We start from the raw sequence: 10,403 nt of genomic DNA, 5'->3' as shown, positions 1-10,403 counted from the left end.
AGCGTAGGAGATCACCGGTGCCGAACATCGCAAATACATCTCCTTCCTCCACCATGTCACTAAACAACTTAAATAACATAGAAGTAACACACCCTCAGGCTCACTCTTATCCAGGAGAAGGATCACCAAATGCTGGAAATAGCCAGAATCCAGCACACACCCGTACATCTGCGATAACAAGCGTTTCTCCACTACCCATTCCGGAGATGCAAGGCAGGCATTACAGGAGCCCTGAAGGATTCCTTGTCCATAGCCTGAAACACTTAGTTCCCAATACATACGCTGGACATGAATTACCCGCTGTACCTGATCCGCGAAGAACATCTGATTCCGGGATCTTTGATGATCGGTTCCGGTCCGGAATCGGGAGCGAGTTGAGCTCTGTTGTCAACGATTCGGCGAGAGGACAAAACAAGGTTCCTAGCTTGGAACTTGGGGATTATCCATCATCGCCGTATCAAGTCGAGGACATAGAGCAGGGTGACCCACAAAAACTACTCGTATGTTTTCCCACACAGCAGACAACTCTGGACGTAGATTGGGCAGCAAGGTCCGAAGTCCGCGTTCCAACTTCTCGAGGCATTGATCATTTGAATACGGTCGTTTACACCAACGGAGAAGGTCATTTATTGAAATATTTCATGGGCTGGCCAACCAATCAAGAACAGAGTGACCATTATACGCTTCTGTCCCCTGTATGCATGGAGGGCAGCGATCTGTCTAATGCTGACAAACCAGCCTACCCAAATAGCCTGACAGAGCCTAGGAATGCTAGCAGCGAATCTGGGTCTCATATATGGGGTAAAAAGGCAACAACTTCGCGCGATTCTGCGGATCTCAGCGACGTGGGACGATCCGATCCATCCAGATGTGAAATTTCCTCACAGGATGCCGTGGTTGGTACCACTAGCTATAGTTCTTCTACACATCAGCAGCATGTCCGAATTCGGTGACACTGTCAATGATACTGAAGAAATAACCACTATAGATAAGCCCAGTCTGTCGTAATTGGGGTTATTTGGATGGCAACTCAAGGCCTGCTTCTAGCGAGGACAATTATCGACTGCTTTCTCCCTCATTTTCTGGACTCGGAGAATGCCCCTTCCCAGAGACGATTGATGAATTGGGATTGATAAGAATGCATAACGTTCGGCGTTGGAAGTCATATCAACTTGCGACCAAACAAGATGTTTGAAGGGCCAGTTATCGCGGTATTATCATACAATCAACTCGTATGGGTGTACGAGCCAACTTGAGCAAGGAAATATTGCTAATTTTCTTTTTGCTCCCGTCTTTCTTCCTCTCTTCTTTCTTTTCGTTTCCTTTTTTTCCTTTTGTAAATTAGTTATTGCCGTTCTGTCTGGCATTGAGATGGAAGAAGGGCTTTCTTTCGAAAATCCTTGACGACTCCGCAATTTATTTTTAGCTAAACATACAAGTAGTAGTTAAAAAAAGCACAGTTAAACCATGCAATCTATCCATGGTTGGGGAATAATTTGCTTGCGTTGCCGTCGTGGTTGCCAGTGGTGGCGTACGCCTTCCCCGCTAATAAGCAAGCTCGGCCTCCGTATTTTGCGACGCTTGACCAGCTTCAAACCTCATCCAACCTCCACCTTTTGCACGTCAATCCCTATATCCTATATACATCGTACGCTACAAACCTCCTAGACTGTCGACCGTTTGACACGCACATATTTATATACCGAATTCCTCTCAGGGATGCGTTTCCCCGTATCATTAGCCCTAATCCTCTCCCAACTGGCAATACATGCCTCCGCCGTCTCGAAACGCCAACCAGAACAAAACATCCTCAGGAAGGGCCCTATTCCCCTAGTTATATGGCATGGGCTAGGCGATGACTACGGGAGCAGCGGCATCCACAATATCTCCAACCTTGCCCAGCTGGTCCACCCAGGAACCTACGTCTACGTCATCTCCCTTGGCAGTTCACGCGCAACAGACCTCCGGGCCAGCTATTTCGGCAACCTCAACGAGCAGTTAGAAGAAGTTTGCAATAAACTAGGTACGGAGCAGATCCTCAGTACCGCTCCCTCCATCAATGCTTTGGGCTTCTCGCAGGGCGGCCAGTTCCTTCGTGCATATGTCGAGCGCTGCAACTTCCCACCTGTCCACAACCTCGTTACCTTCGGCAGTCAACATAATGGTATCTCAAGCTTCCAGGGCTGCAGCACCACCGGTGATTGGCTGTGTAGAGCTGGGGAGTCGCTGCTACGATGGGGTACGTGGTCTAGATTTGTCCAGTCCAGATTCGTACCTGCGCAGTACTATCGGGATCCTGCAGATATGGATCAGTATCGTGCCTACAGCAATTTCCTGGCAGATATTAATAACGAGCGCGCTTCGAAGAACGTGACGTATAAGGAGAACATGGCGAAGTTGAATAAGTTTGCTATGTACATGTTCGAGAATGATAAGATGATGGTGCCGAAAGAGTCGTCGCATTTCGCGGAAGTTAATACGACGGATGGGACAGTTACGCCACTAAGGGAAAGGAGGATATTCAAGGAGGACTGGCTTGGGTTGAGAGAGTTGGATACAAAGGGGAAGTTGGATCTTAAGATGACCCCAGGTGGTCATATGGAGCTTACCGATGAAACACTGCGCACGGTCTTCCAGGAGTATTTTGCGCCTATTGAGCTGGGTGGTGATGTGCACGCAATGCCCACAGATGCGGACACGCAGAAAGTGCTATCGGGGTAATCAACTCCGGGAATTCGATGGTACCACTTCCAGAGGATGGAATTTGGAGTTCTTGGGGTTTTCCGGCTTTGTCATGTGTGTATAGATTAAGCAATTTTCATACTTTCGCCCATTTCTGTCATTTTCGGTCTATCACTCTTTTTGGTTGAGACTGCATCGCTTCAGCTTATTGATGACATTCCGTCCGCTTCCTCAGCTAAGCCCGTCTTAAAGGCACCATGGAGAGCCAAGTTATAGATGCCCCTCGATTGGCCGTTAATAGTATTTTTATTTTGTCTGCTGTTATTTCCCACTCATTACTTCAGAATGATAAGCATCGCCAAACTATCACTATGCTGCGAAAACCATTTTCGTAACTAAGTAAATACTATATAAAGTTTTGCCAACAGGCTTAAATCGCAACGGTCAAATACGGGTTTGTGTGTCGATGTCGACAAACTCCAGCGATTCGTCTAAGACTCCACACATCAATGAGAATGTGGGGCTGGCCACGGCAGAGTTGCCTCATAGGCCAATCGACCGAAGGGTGGATATCCTGATTGACTTGCCAAGTTGGATTGGACGGTAGTGATATGGATTGATCAACTCCAAATTTTATTATTTGAGTTTTCGCCTCCAGTTGATCATTCGAGCCTTCACCTCTCCTAACTACGGATATATATCTATCTGACTGTGCCACGAACATTCGGTAATAGCAAGGGGGCAAGGGAAATAAAGAGAAAGAACCAGAAGAACTAGAAACATGGCAGAAGCCCAAGATAAATATCAACACCAATTCCAATCCCAATCACCTCCTTTCCCGACTCAGGAATGGGTACAGTTCTTCCCATCCCCATCTCCCAAATCTCCAGCTGGAACCGCAATCACAACAACATCATCAGCAAAAGAAGACGAAAAAGTGAAGTACATGATTTCGACAGACCCGTCCCTTCTCTCCCTCTCCGCTCTGGACAGCGCCTTCACCCAAGAATACATGTATTGGGTCAAACCGCTCCCAGCACCCGTTTTGAAGGATATGATAGACCGCTCGTTATGCTTTGGGGTGTACAGATGTAGTAACAGTAACATCGCCAATGACAATGGTAAAGTTGGTGTTGGCGTTGATATCGATACTGATGCCGATCCCGCTACCGCTCGCAATATGGATGCCACCACAAACCTCACCCAAATCGGCTTTGCACGCTTAATCACCGATTACGTCACTTTCGCTTATCTAACTGATGTGTACATCCTCCCTGAATACCAGGGGACAGGCCTGGGTTCTTGGCTGTTGCAGTGTATCAATGCGTGGGTAGATGGCAGGGGAGAGTATTTTAGACGATTCATGATGGTGACAGTCGGCGAGAGGGCGGAAAACTACTACCAGCGCGTCATGGGCGTGGAGACGCAGGGGAGAAAAGGAGATGTTTTTATTATGGGGAAGAAGGGGAAGGGTGCCGTGGTTTAGATTTGACAAGTTTGTTAGGTGGTTTCTCTCTCTCTCTCTCTCTCTCTTTGTTTCCCCGTTTTTGTTTTCATATAGAAATTTGACCGGTTGAGAAATATTTTGAGAAACTTCCGGGTTTGTTGCTTTGGAATTGCTAAAATGTCGAAGTACGCACTCGTTGTTGGCGTCTATACCCTCCGTAGAGAGAGGCAGCGCTCCTAACACTTCCGCTAAAACAGGGTGTGTTTGATGAAAGGTCGCATCTATGTATTATACGGATTGACCAGGCCTTCAAATCATACACCCCGTTCACGTATCTTCGTACTGCCCTATTGGTTCGCTCTTGTGGAGACTGGAGCAGCCGCACGAACACATCATCTCAGGTCTGTCATTGAGGACTATCACCGTCAGGGGAGGATATGATGTTAGGAATAGGGAATCTCTGTCTGCACCGTGAATCCTTATCTGATATGAAAATGATCCCGATATCACATATCAGAAGAGATCTCAAATAATTCAAAACCTGGCGAACGATGAGTCTCAATACTCCCGTGAAACACATATCAAATAAACTTAGGTTTTGAATATTTGGTGTTGTTCGGTATCTTCTGCATGCAGCACGTAAACACGAAGGATGAGATTACCCAAATAAAATTGACCTCAATTGTCTTCCCGTGATATCAAATTGCCATTTGGCCTCTGTGTTTGTCCGCCAACTGCCCTTGCAACTAACGTTCGTAGTAACATCTCATTTGCTCTCCAAACCAATCGGGCTTCCCGGCCATCAGGATCGTCATTCTCCTCAGTAACATCCGCATCATCAAAAGGGATCACCCGCCCGGGGTTGGCAATTAGTTTCACCCTCCCTTCACTACCAAGTACAAAAGCTCCGCAAGATACTTTGCTCAGTCTAATCTGTCTCTTTTGTGTATTAGTAGGCTCCTTGCCAAAGTCGCTGATATCTAATTTCATGGCGAGATTGGCATCGAAATAGACAGCCAAGGCTGCTAAAAACGGAGCTGAAGGGCCATTATCTTCAGCGGCAGATGGGGTAGTGTCCGGGTGTGATCGCTTCTTGCCACGGTTTCGTGCTTGATTTGCCAGATTTCTTTTCTCGTTTGCATGTAATTCTATACCGCGAGAGAGAAAGGCGCTGAGAGACTCGCGTGGTATAAGTACATCTAAACTTCTCAACGAGGGAGATATTGGCGTAGGGAAGGATAGCGTAAGTTGTGTCTCTTTGATTAATTTCTCGACAAGACCCCGTGAAGAAACTGATGTCTGTCCATTCACAGATCGATTCAAAATCGAGAGATAGTTTTCAAATGTCGCGCATAGAAAACTAGACGTCAACCGAAGAACTGTACAGCGTGTGTCGAAACTGGTTGACAAGAAAGAAATAAAAGTTTGACGCAGAGAGTTTGGAAGACGGGTCAGAAGCAAAGGAAGAAAGGTTACATTTTTCTGTGTATCATGGTAGCCATCTGGACCTGACGTCATTGCTGCTTTATAGGTGATATTTTCATATTCAAGGGTAACCAGAATTCCCGCTGAGACTTCTGGAGATATGACAAATGTTGCGTGGTCGGGATCTTCCAGCAGAGACTCCTCTTCATTCCAATGGCTCCAAGTCGGAAGCACATCCCATCTGCACGATTTCAAATGCCCTGCTTTTGAGATCGCGTCGTCCACAGCACCCAGGCCTTCAAAGCCAACCTGCACGCCACGAAGCACATCACCCCGAAGGAGGTCGCGCAAACGCGTTGCGTATAATTCCAATCCCTGTGGATTATCTAGAAGTGTTTCACACTCCTTTCCATGATATAGAGGGGACAAGCGATGGAGTGTCCAAGAGGTGGAAAACAACTCGTCCCCTGATGTTGCCATTGCCTCGAACTGCTCAATTGAGATCACGTAGAATACGGCAAAATATGCTGATTAAATAAACCATGAAAATCGGATATTGTAGGACATTCATCAGTTGTGTCCATAGCGGTCCTTTCTCTCCATTTGATATCTTCATTTCTTGACAACTGATAGCAGAGCTCAATTGAAACTTTTGGCTGTGGAAATTAGTTATAACTCAACAGAAGCAAACAGTGCAAACAAACACGCAGCAAAACCCAGCAAGATGATCAAACCGAACATACATACGAGTATTTCAACGCGTTTTCGTTGTGAATTGTCACTACAAGTTAGAGATTGACCCTTTAGGTTGCTGCAAGCCAAGGGGTCCTTGGTGCCCGTGGTCCTTCAAAATCCTCCGTTTGGCTTCAAGGTTAGGGACCATTTTCCATCGACTTTCCTTCTGGTTGGTGCCGACTAGCGTTATTATATTGATGCAAGATCTGCGATGACCTCGTTATGAGCGTCTCTGTATCGGGCTGCTTTAGAAACAACAGCTTAGCACTGTTTTTCTATGTCTGTTGCTTTGTTTCTTTTTTGCCGCTGCCTTCTGCTGAATTCAACTTAAGGCTTTTATTCAACTCTGTGGCCATTTTGTTCTGATAAACTCCATTGCCGGCTCACTACATTTCGTCCAAATGCTCTCGGATCTCTATATATACCCCGTCAAGTGGAAAATCCACTTCCGCTCTTTTATTAAATCATCTGGCTTGGTGGGCGGGACACCTATAGCTCTTAGGCTCACGCTGGTATAGATGATACTCCCACGGAAACAACTTACATGTCCCTCCATACTTCACATCTAATTCAACTGCCAGTATCTGTGACGGGGGGGTTTCTCTATCGGTGGCCATGGATGATTGATTGATAGTTGAAGCCCGTGGCAAATCATCGTTGGGACTCAACACTCCATCGGTGTCCCCCCACTGGTGGGTTGGATCATAGAGTAGAAGCCTCAGCGCTGCCGGACTGTCAAAACCGCGGGAGCTGTTTTAGTTTTTCACCTCTGGGTGCCGTTTTATGTCAAGCTAAAGACGTTGGCTTTTATTTTCTTCTCCGTATATGGTATACGACATACTGTTTGCATGTATGCGTTACGCCTCCTCCACCTTCCACATAACCAACTCGAGGGTTCACACCTTCCATTGTTCCAATTCCAACCTCGTATCCCCTACAATCCGTGCTCAGATATTCCTCCAGGTTTTTTCCTCCCTCCTCGACTCTTGTCCTGCAATCCGGCCCACTCCGGTCTACTGCGCCTAATCAGAACCCAGCTCAAAACAAAGTACGGTCAAAATATGGACACCTTCGAAGGCATTGTAGTCGTCCTCGTTATCATCCTAATATTTACTCCTACTCCGGTGGCACAGATCTGGCATTGGCTCGGCGTCCAATTCGGCTGGGAATGGCTCCTGCCGCACCCACCACCTTTGGAATACGTCGCGCCGCTCCTGGAGGAATTGCGTGGTCTCAGGAATGATATCAATTGCCAGCTTTTACCGATTTTGGGTCTAGTTCGAGATCGGATGGAATCGAGTGGGCGGCTCGCGGATTTCCAGAGGAGTGGGGGTGTTAGTGGTAGTGGTGGTGATGGGGAGGAGATGGTATAAAGTTGAAAGGTGATGGGCTGATGCCAGGGCATTCTGATTGGTATGTACGTACAAGCACACTATTGTTTTTTTGATGTGTTTTGTTGATTTGAAGATGGCTGATGGTACCATGCAGAGTGCAGCGTCCAGTATGCAGTACGCGATTGTCTCGTTAGTGGAGATAAACCAGTCGCAGATTCACTGGTTTTCTGCCTTGAAAAATAACCCCGAAAGAGATGATTTATATATTGAGTTTGTATTGTGGGGTGAGTTGGTTTGCTAAATATGCCAGCTCTCTATTCACGAATCTTCCACGAGGCCATAGCTTTTTTGACTTGATCTATTTTACATGTACTCTAAAGTTCTTGAACTGCTGATCTGATTTTGAAGCAAATAGCTTAGGGCTCTAGGTTATATTACACACCGCGGATGATGGTTCAGCCCTTAATTATCCGAGAGCCATTCAACTATTTACTTCGGACGGCCTCTACATGGTAGAATTTAGAATCATAATAGTAGAGCTATATATTTTGTACTACCGAGGTAGAAATGGAAGCAGTTTTACATTGTGTCTGAGATTGCTATGGTTCACTTTTTTTTTTTTTTTTTTTGAGGGATAGAGTAAGCTAAGCCTATCAGGAGATTTTTAACCCAGAAAAAACCCTATGGGTGCCCGTATGTCTTTTTGATTATAAGAAAAGCCCTGGGGGACGGAAATTCCAAAAAAAAAAAACAAAAAGCTCATGAAAACAAACTTAACCTTGCTAAAAGACGCGCATTCGGTATAATACATATAGAACAGTAACAAAAACGAGGAAAAAGAACTCCTGGCAAATCCAAAAACCCCAAATTTCATCAAGTCATGCTATATATATACATTCTTGCTTTGATTTATCAACATTCCCCGCCCTTTTTTCTTAAAGTTACTCCGTTATGCTACGCATATCTCAAACGTGACATCACGGCCGATCCACCTCCACCGGTTCCGTCAACTGGAGCGCCTCATCAACACTGCGAACGAAATGTGTCGCACCCCCAACGGCATCAACAATTCCACTCTTTTCCATCATCCGGAATATTTCCGTCCCGGGTTGTGGATACCTGCAGAAAAACACTCGCACCCCTTGATCAACATAGCCCTGGACAATTTCACTAAGCACCTGGATCCCCGAGCCATCAATACTCGTGACACCGTGTATATCAAAGATCATATTCCGGTTATGTTCTGGGGGGCGTACGCGTGGTAGAGCAGGATGCGCAGCAGTCGTGCCGTAGAACTCCAGGCGGCGGAGCCTATTTTTCAAATCGCCTGTGTTTGCGAACGTTAGAGGCTCAGGTATCTTGACGATTAGACAGCCGTCGATAAATTCGACTTTCTCAGGCTGCACTTCTGCGTTCTCAAAACGGTCTTTGGTGCCATATACTTTTCCGAGGATTTGGATACGCGGTTTGGTTGCGTGGCGGATTATCTGCAGGATGGAGAGGCCTATGCCCAGCGCGATGCCGAGATAGAGCGAGTAAAAAATTGTTGAAAAGAAGATTATGAGCATTAGGCTTAGTTCGGACCAACTACGGAGACGAAAGAAGAAACGTAGGTCGTGAGGTGCTTCTTCGATGAGAGATATGGCAACAACAGAAATCATAGAGGAAAGGATAGCCATCTGGGATAGGGAATATGCGTTAGAATTCCGAATATTCTATTCGAAAAGTTTTTCCCATTCTGGGTAGGCACAATGTGAACACTTACAGGCATAAAATAGAAATAAGGCAGCAGAAAGAGAATGCAAATCAGAGTTATTAGGCCCAGAAACACGCCGCTCATAGGGGAGTTTGCACCAGTGGCAGCATTGAGCTTGCTTCGGCCGTATCCTCCGAATGCAGGGAGTGACATGAAGCATCCACCAATTACATTGGCTACACCAAGAGCAACGAGCTCGCGATTAGCGCTAAAAGATATACCTTTTATTCCGCCATTGTTTCCGTCACCAAGGCCCTTTGCGGCGATAGACGACTCGAAGAATCCGAGTAGTGCGATGATGAAGGACGTGCTCATCGCGCTTGGAAGATGTCGCATGTGTGACATTTTATATGGCCAGCGGAAGGCAAAAGTCGGATTCCCTTCGTTCTTGAGGGAACCAAGGACATCCAACCCCTTCTTATCCCATTGGAGTTTCCAGGTGAGGATAACGGAGAGGAAGACAACAAGAAACCGATCAGGGAAAAAGACAATAGAGGGGAAGCGTGGTTCCAGACGTCTTTTCAGAGTCCTACGCCGGGGGCATCAGCACATATTTTTAGCGTCTTAATCCCATGTATTTAATAATAATAATAATAATGAAAAAAAAAAAAAAAAATATGTACCTGAAAACCATGATGGCTGCAAAGCTACCAAATGCAACTGCACATGTCAAACCATGGGCAGAAGATATGTTTCGAAATAGAAATCCCAATTTGTCAATGCTGCTACCATGCGCGGAGCCACTTTTCTTTGCCAGCGAGGTAAGGCCCAGTTGCGGGATCAACTGATCGACGATGATCATGAAGCCAATGGCACTAATAAATCCTCTCAGGAAGGGCCGGCTGAGGATATTGTCGAGGAAACCCAGGCGAGTGATCCCGCCTATTAATACCATCGCTCCCGACAGCCCTGTGATAACACCGACTATTTGAGAGATCATACCGGGGTCATCGTCCATAGCCTCACCCGATTTAATTGCACCGCGGATCACAGTTCCGACTAGGAGGGACCCTGCTGCTTCTGG

General features: G+C 46.4%; 4 protein-coding genes across 4 annotated transcripts; 2 read left to right on the top strand and 2 right to left on the bottom strand.

The window, feature by feature from the left end:
* Nucleotides 1–1,719: 1,719 nt before the first annotated feature.
* Nucleotides 1,720–2,721, top strand: HCAG_01140 (conserved hypothetical protein; the record flags this gene model as incomplete). The annotated part of the gene is made up of 2 exons (XM_001544044.1): nucleotides 1,720–2,239; nucleotides 2,303–2,721. 2 exons carry the CDS (start codon nucleotides 1,720–1,722, stop codon nucleotides 2,719–2,721), a joined length of 939 nt encoding a protein of 312 aa, XP_001544094.1.
* A 742-nt stretch (nucleotides 2,722–3,463) lies between these two features.
* Nucleotides 3,464–4,718, top strand: HCAG_01139 (predicted protein; the record flags this gene model as incomplete). Its single annotated transcript, XM_001544043.1, has 4 exons — nucleotides 3,464–3,765; nucleotides 4,316–4,387; nucleotides 4,435–4,530; nucleotides 4,652–4,718. The coding sequence occupies 4 exons, from the start codon at nucleotides 3,464–3,466 to the stop codon at nucleotides 4,716–4,718; spliced, it is 537 nt and encodes a 178-aa protein (XP_001544093.1).
* An 89-nt stretch (nucleotides 4,719–4,807) lies between these two features.
* On the bottom strand, nucleotides 4,808–6,034 carry HCAG_01138 (predicted protein; the record flags this gene model as incomplete). The annotated part of the gene is made up of 1 exon (XM_001544042.1): nucleotides 4,808–6,034. One exon carries the CDS (start codon nucleotides 6,032–6,034, stop codon nucleotides 4,808–4,810), a length of 1,227 nt encoding a protein of 408 aa, XP_001544092.1.
* A 2,566-nt stretch (nucleotides 6,035–8,600) lies between these two features.
* On the bottom strand, nucleotides 8,601–10,337 carry HCAG_01137 (predicted protein; the record flags this gene model as incomplete). Its single annotated transcript, XM_001544041.1, has 5 exons — nucleotides 8,601–8,934; nucleotides 8,965–9,302; nucleotides 9,389–9,555; nucleotides 9,601–9,908; nucleotides 10,003–10,337. The coding sequence occupies 5 exons, from the start codon at nucleotides 10,335–10,337 to the stop codon at nucleotides 8,601–8,603; spliced, it is 1,482 nt and encodes a 493-aa protein (XP_001544091.1).
* Nucleotides 10,338–10,403: the final 66 nt, after the last annotated feature.

The sequence above is a fragment of the Histoplasma capsulatum genome, genomic scaffold, assembly GCF_000149585.1.
Source record: "Histoplasma capsulatum NAm1 scaffold_1 genomic scaffold, whole genome shotgun sequence".
Taxonomy (NCBI): Eukaryota; Fungi; Ascomycota; class Eurotiomycetes; order Onygenales; family Ajellomycetaceae; genus Histoplasma; species Histoplasma mississippiense.
This window is presented reverse-complemented; position numbering and strand designations above follow the sequence as displayed.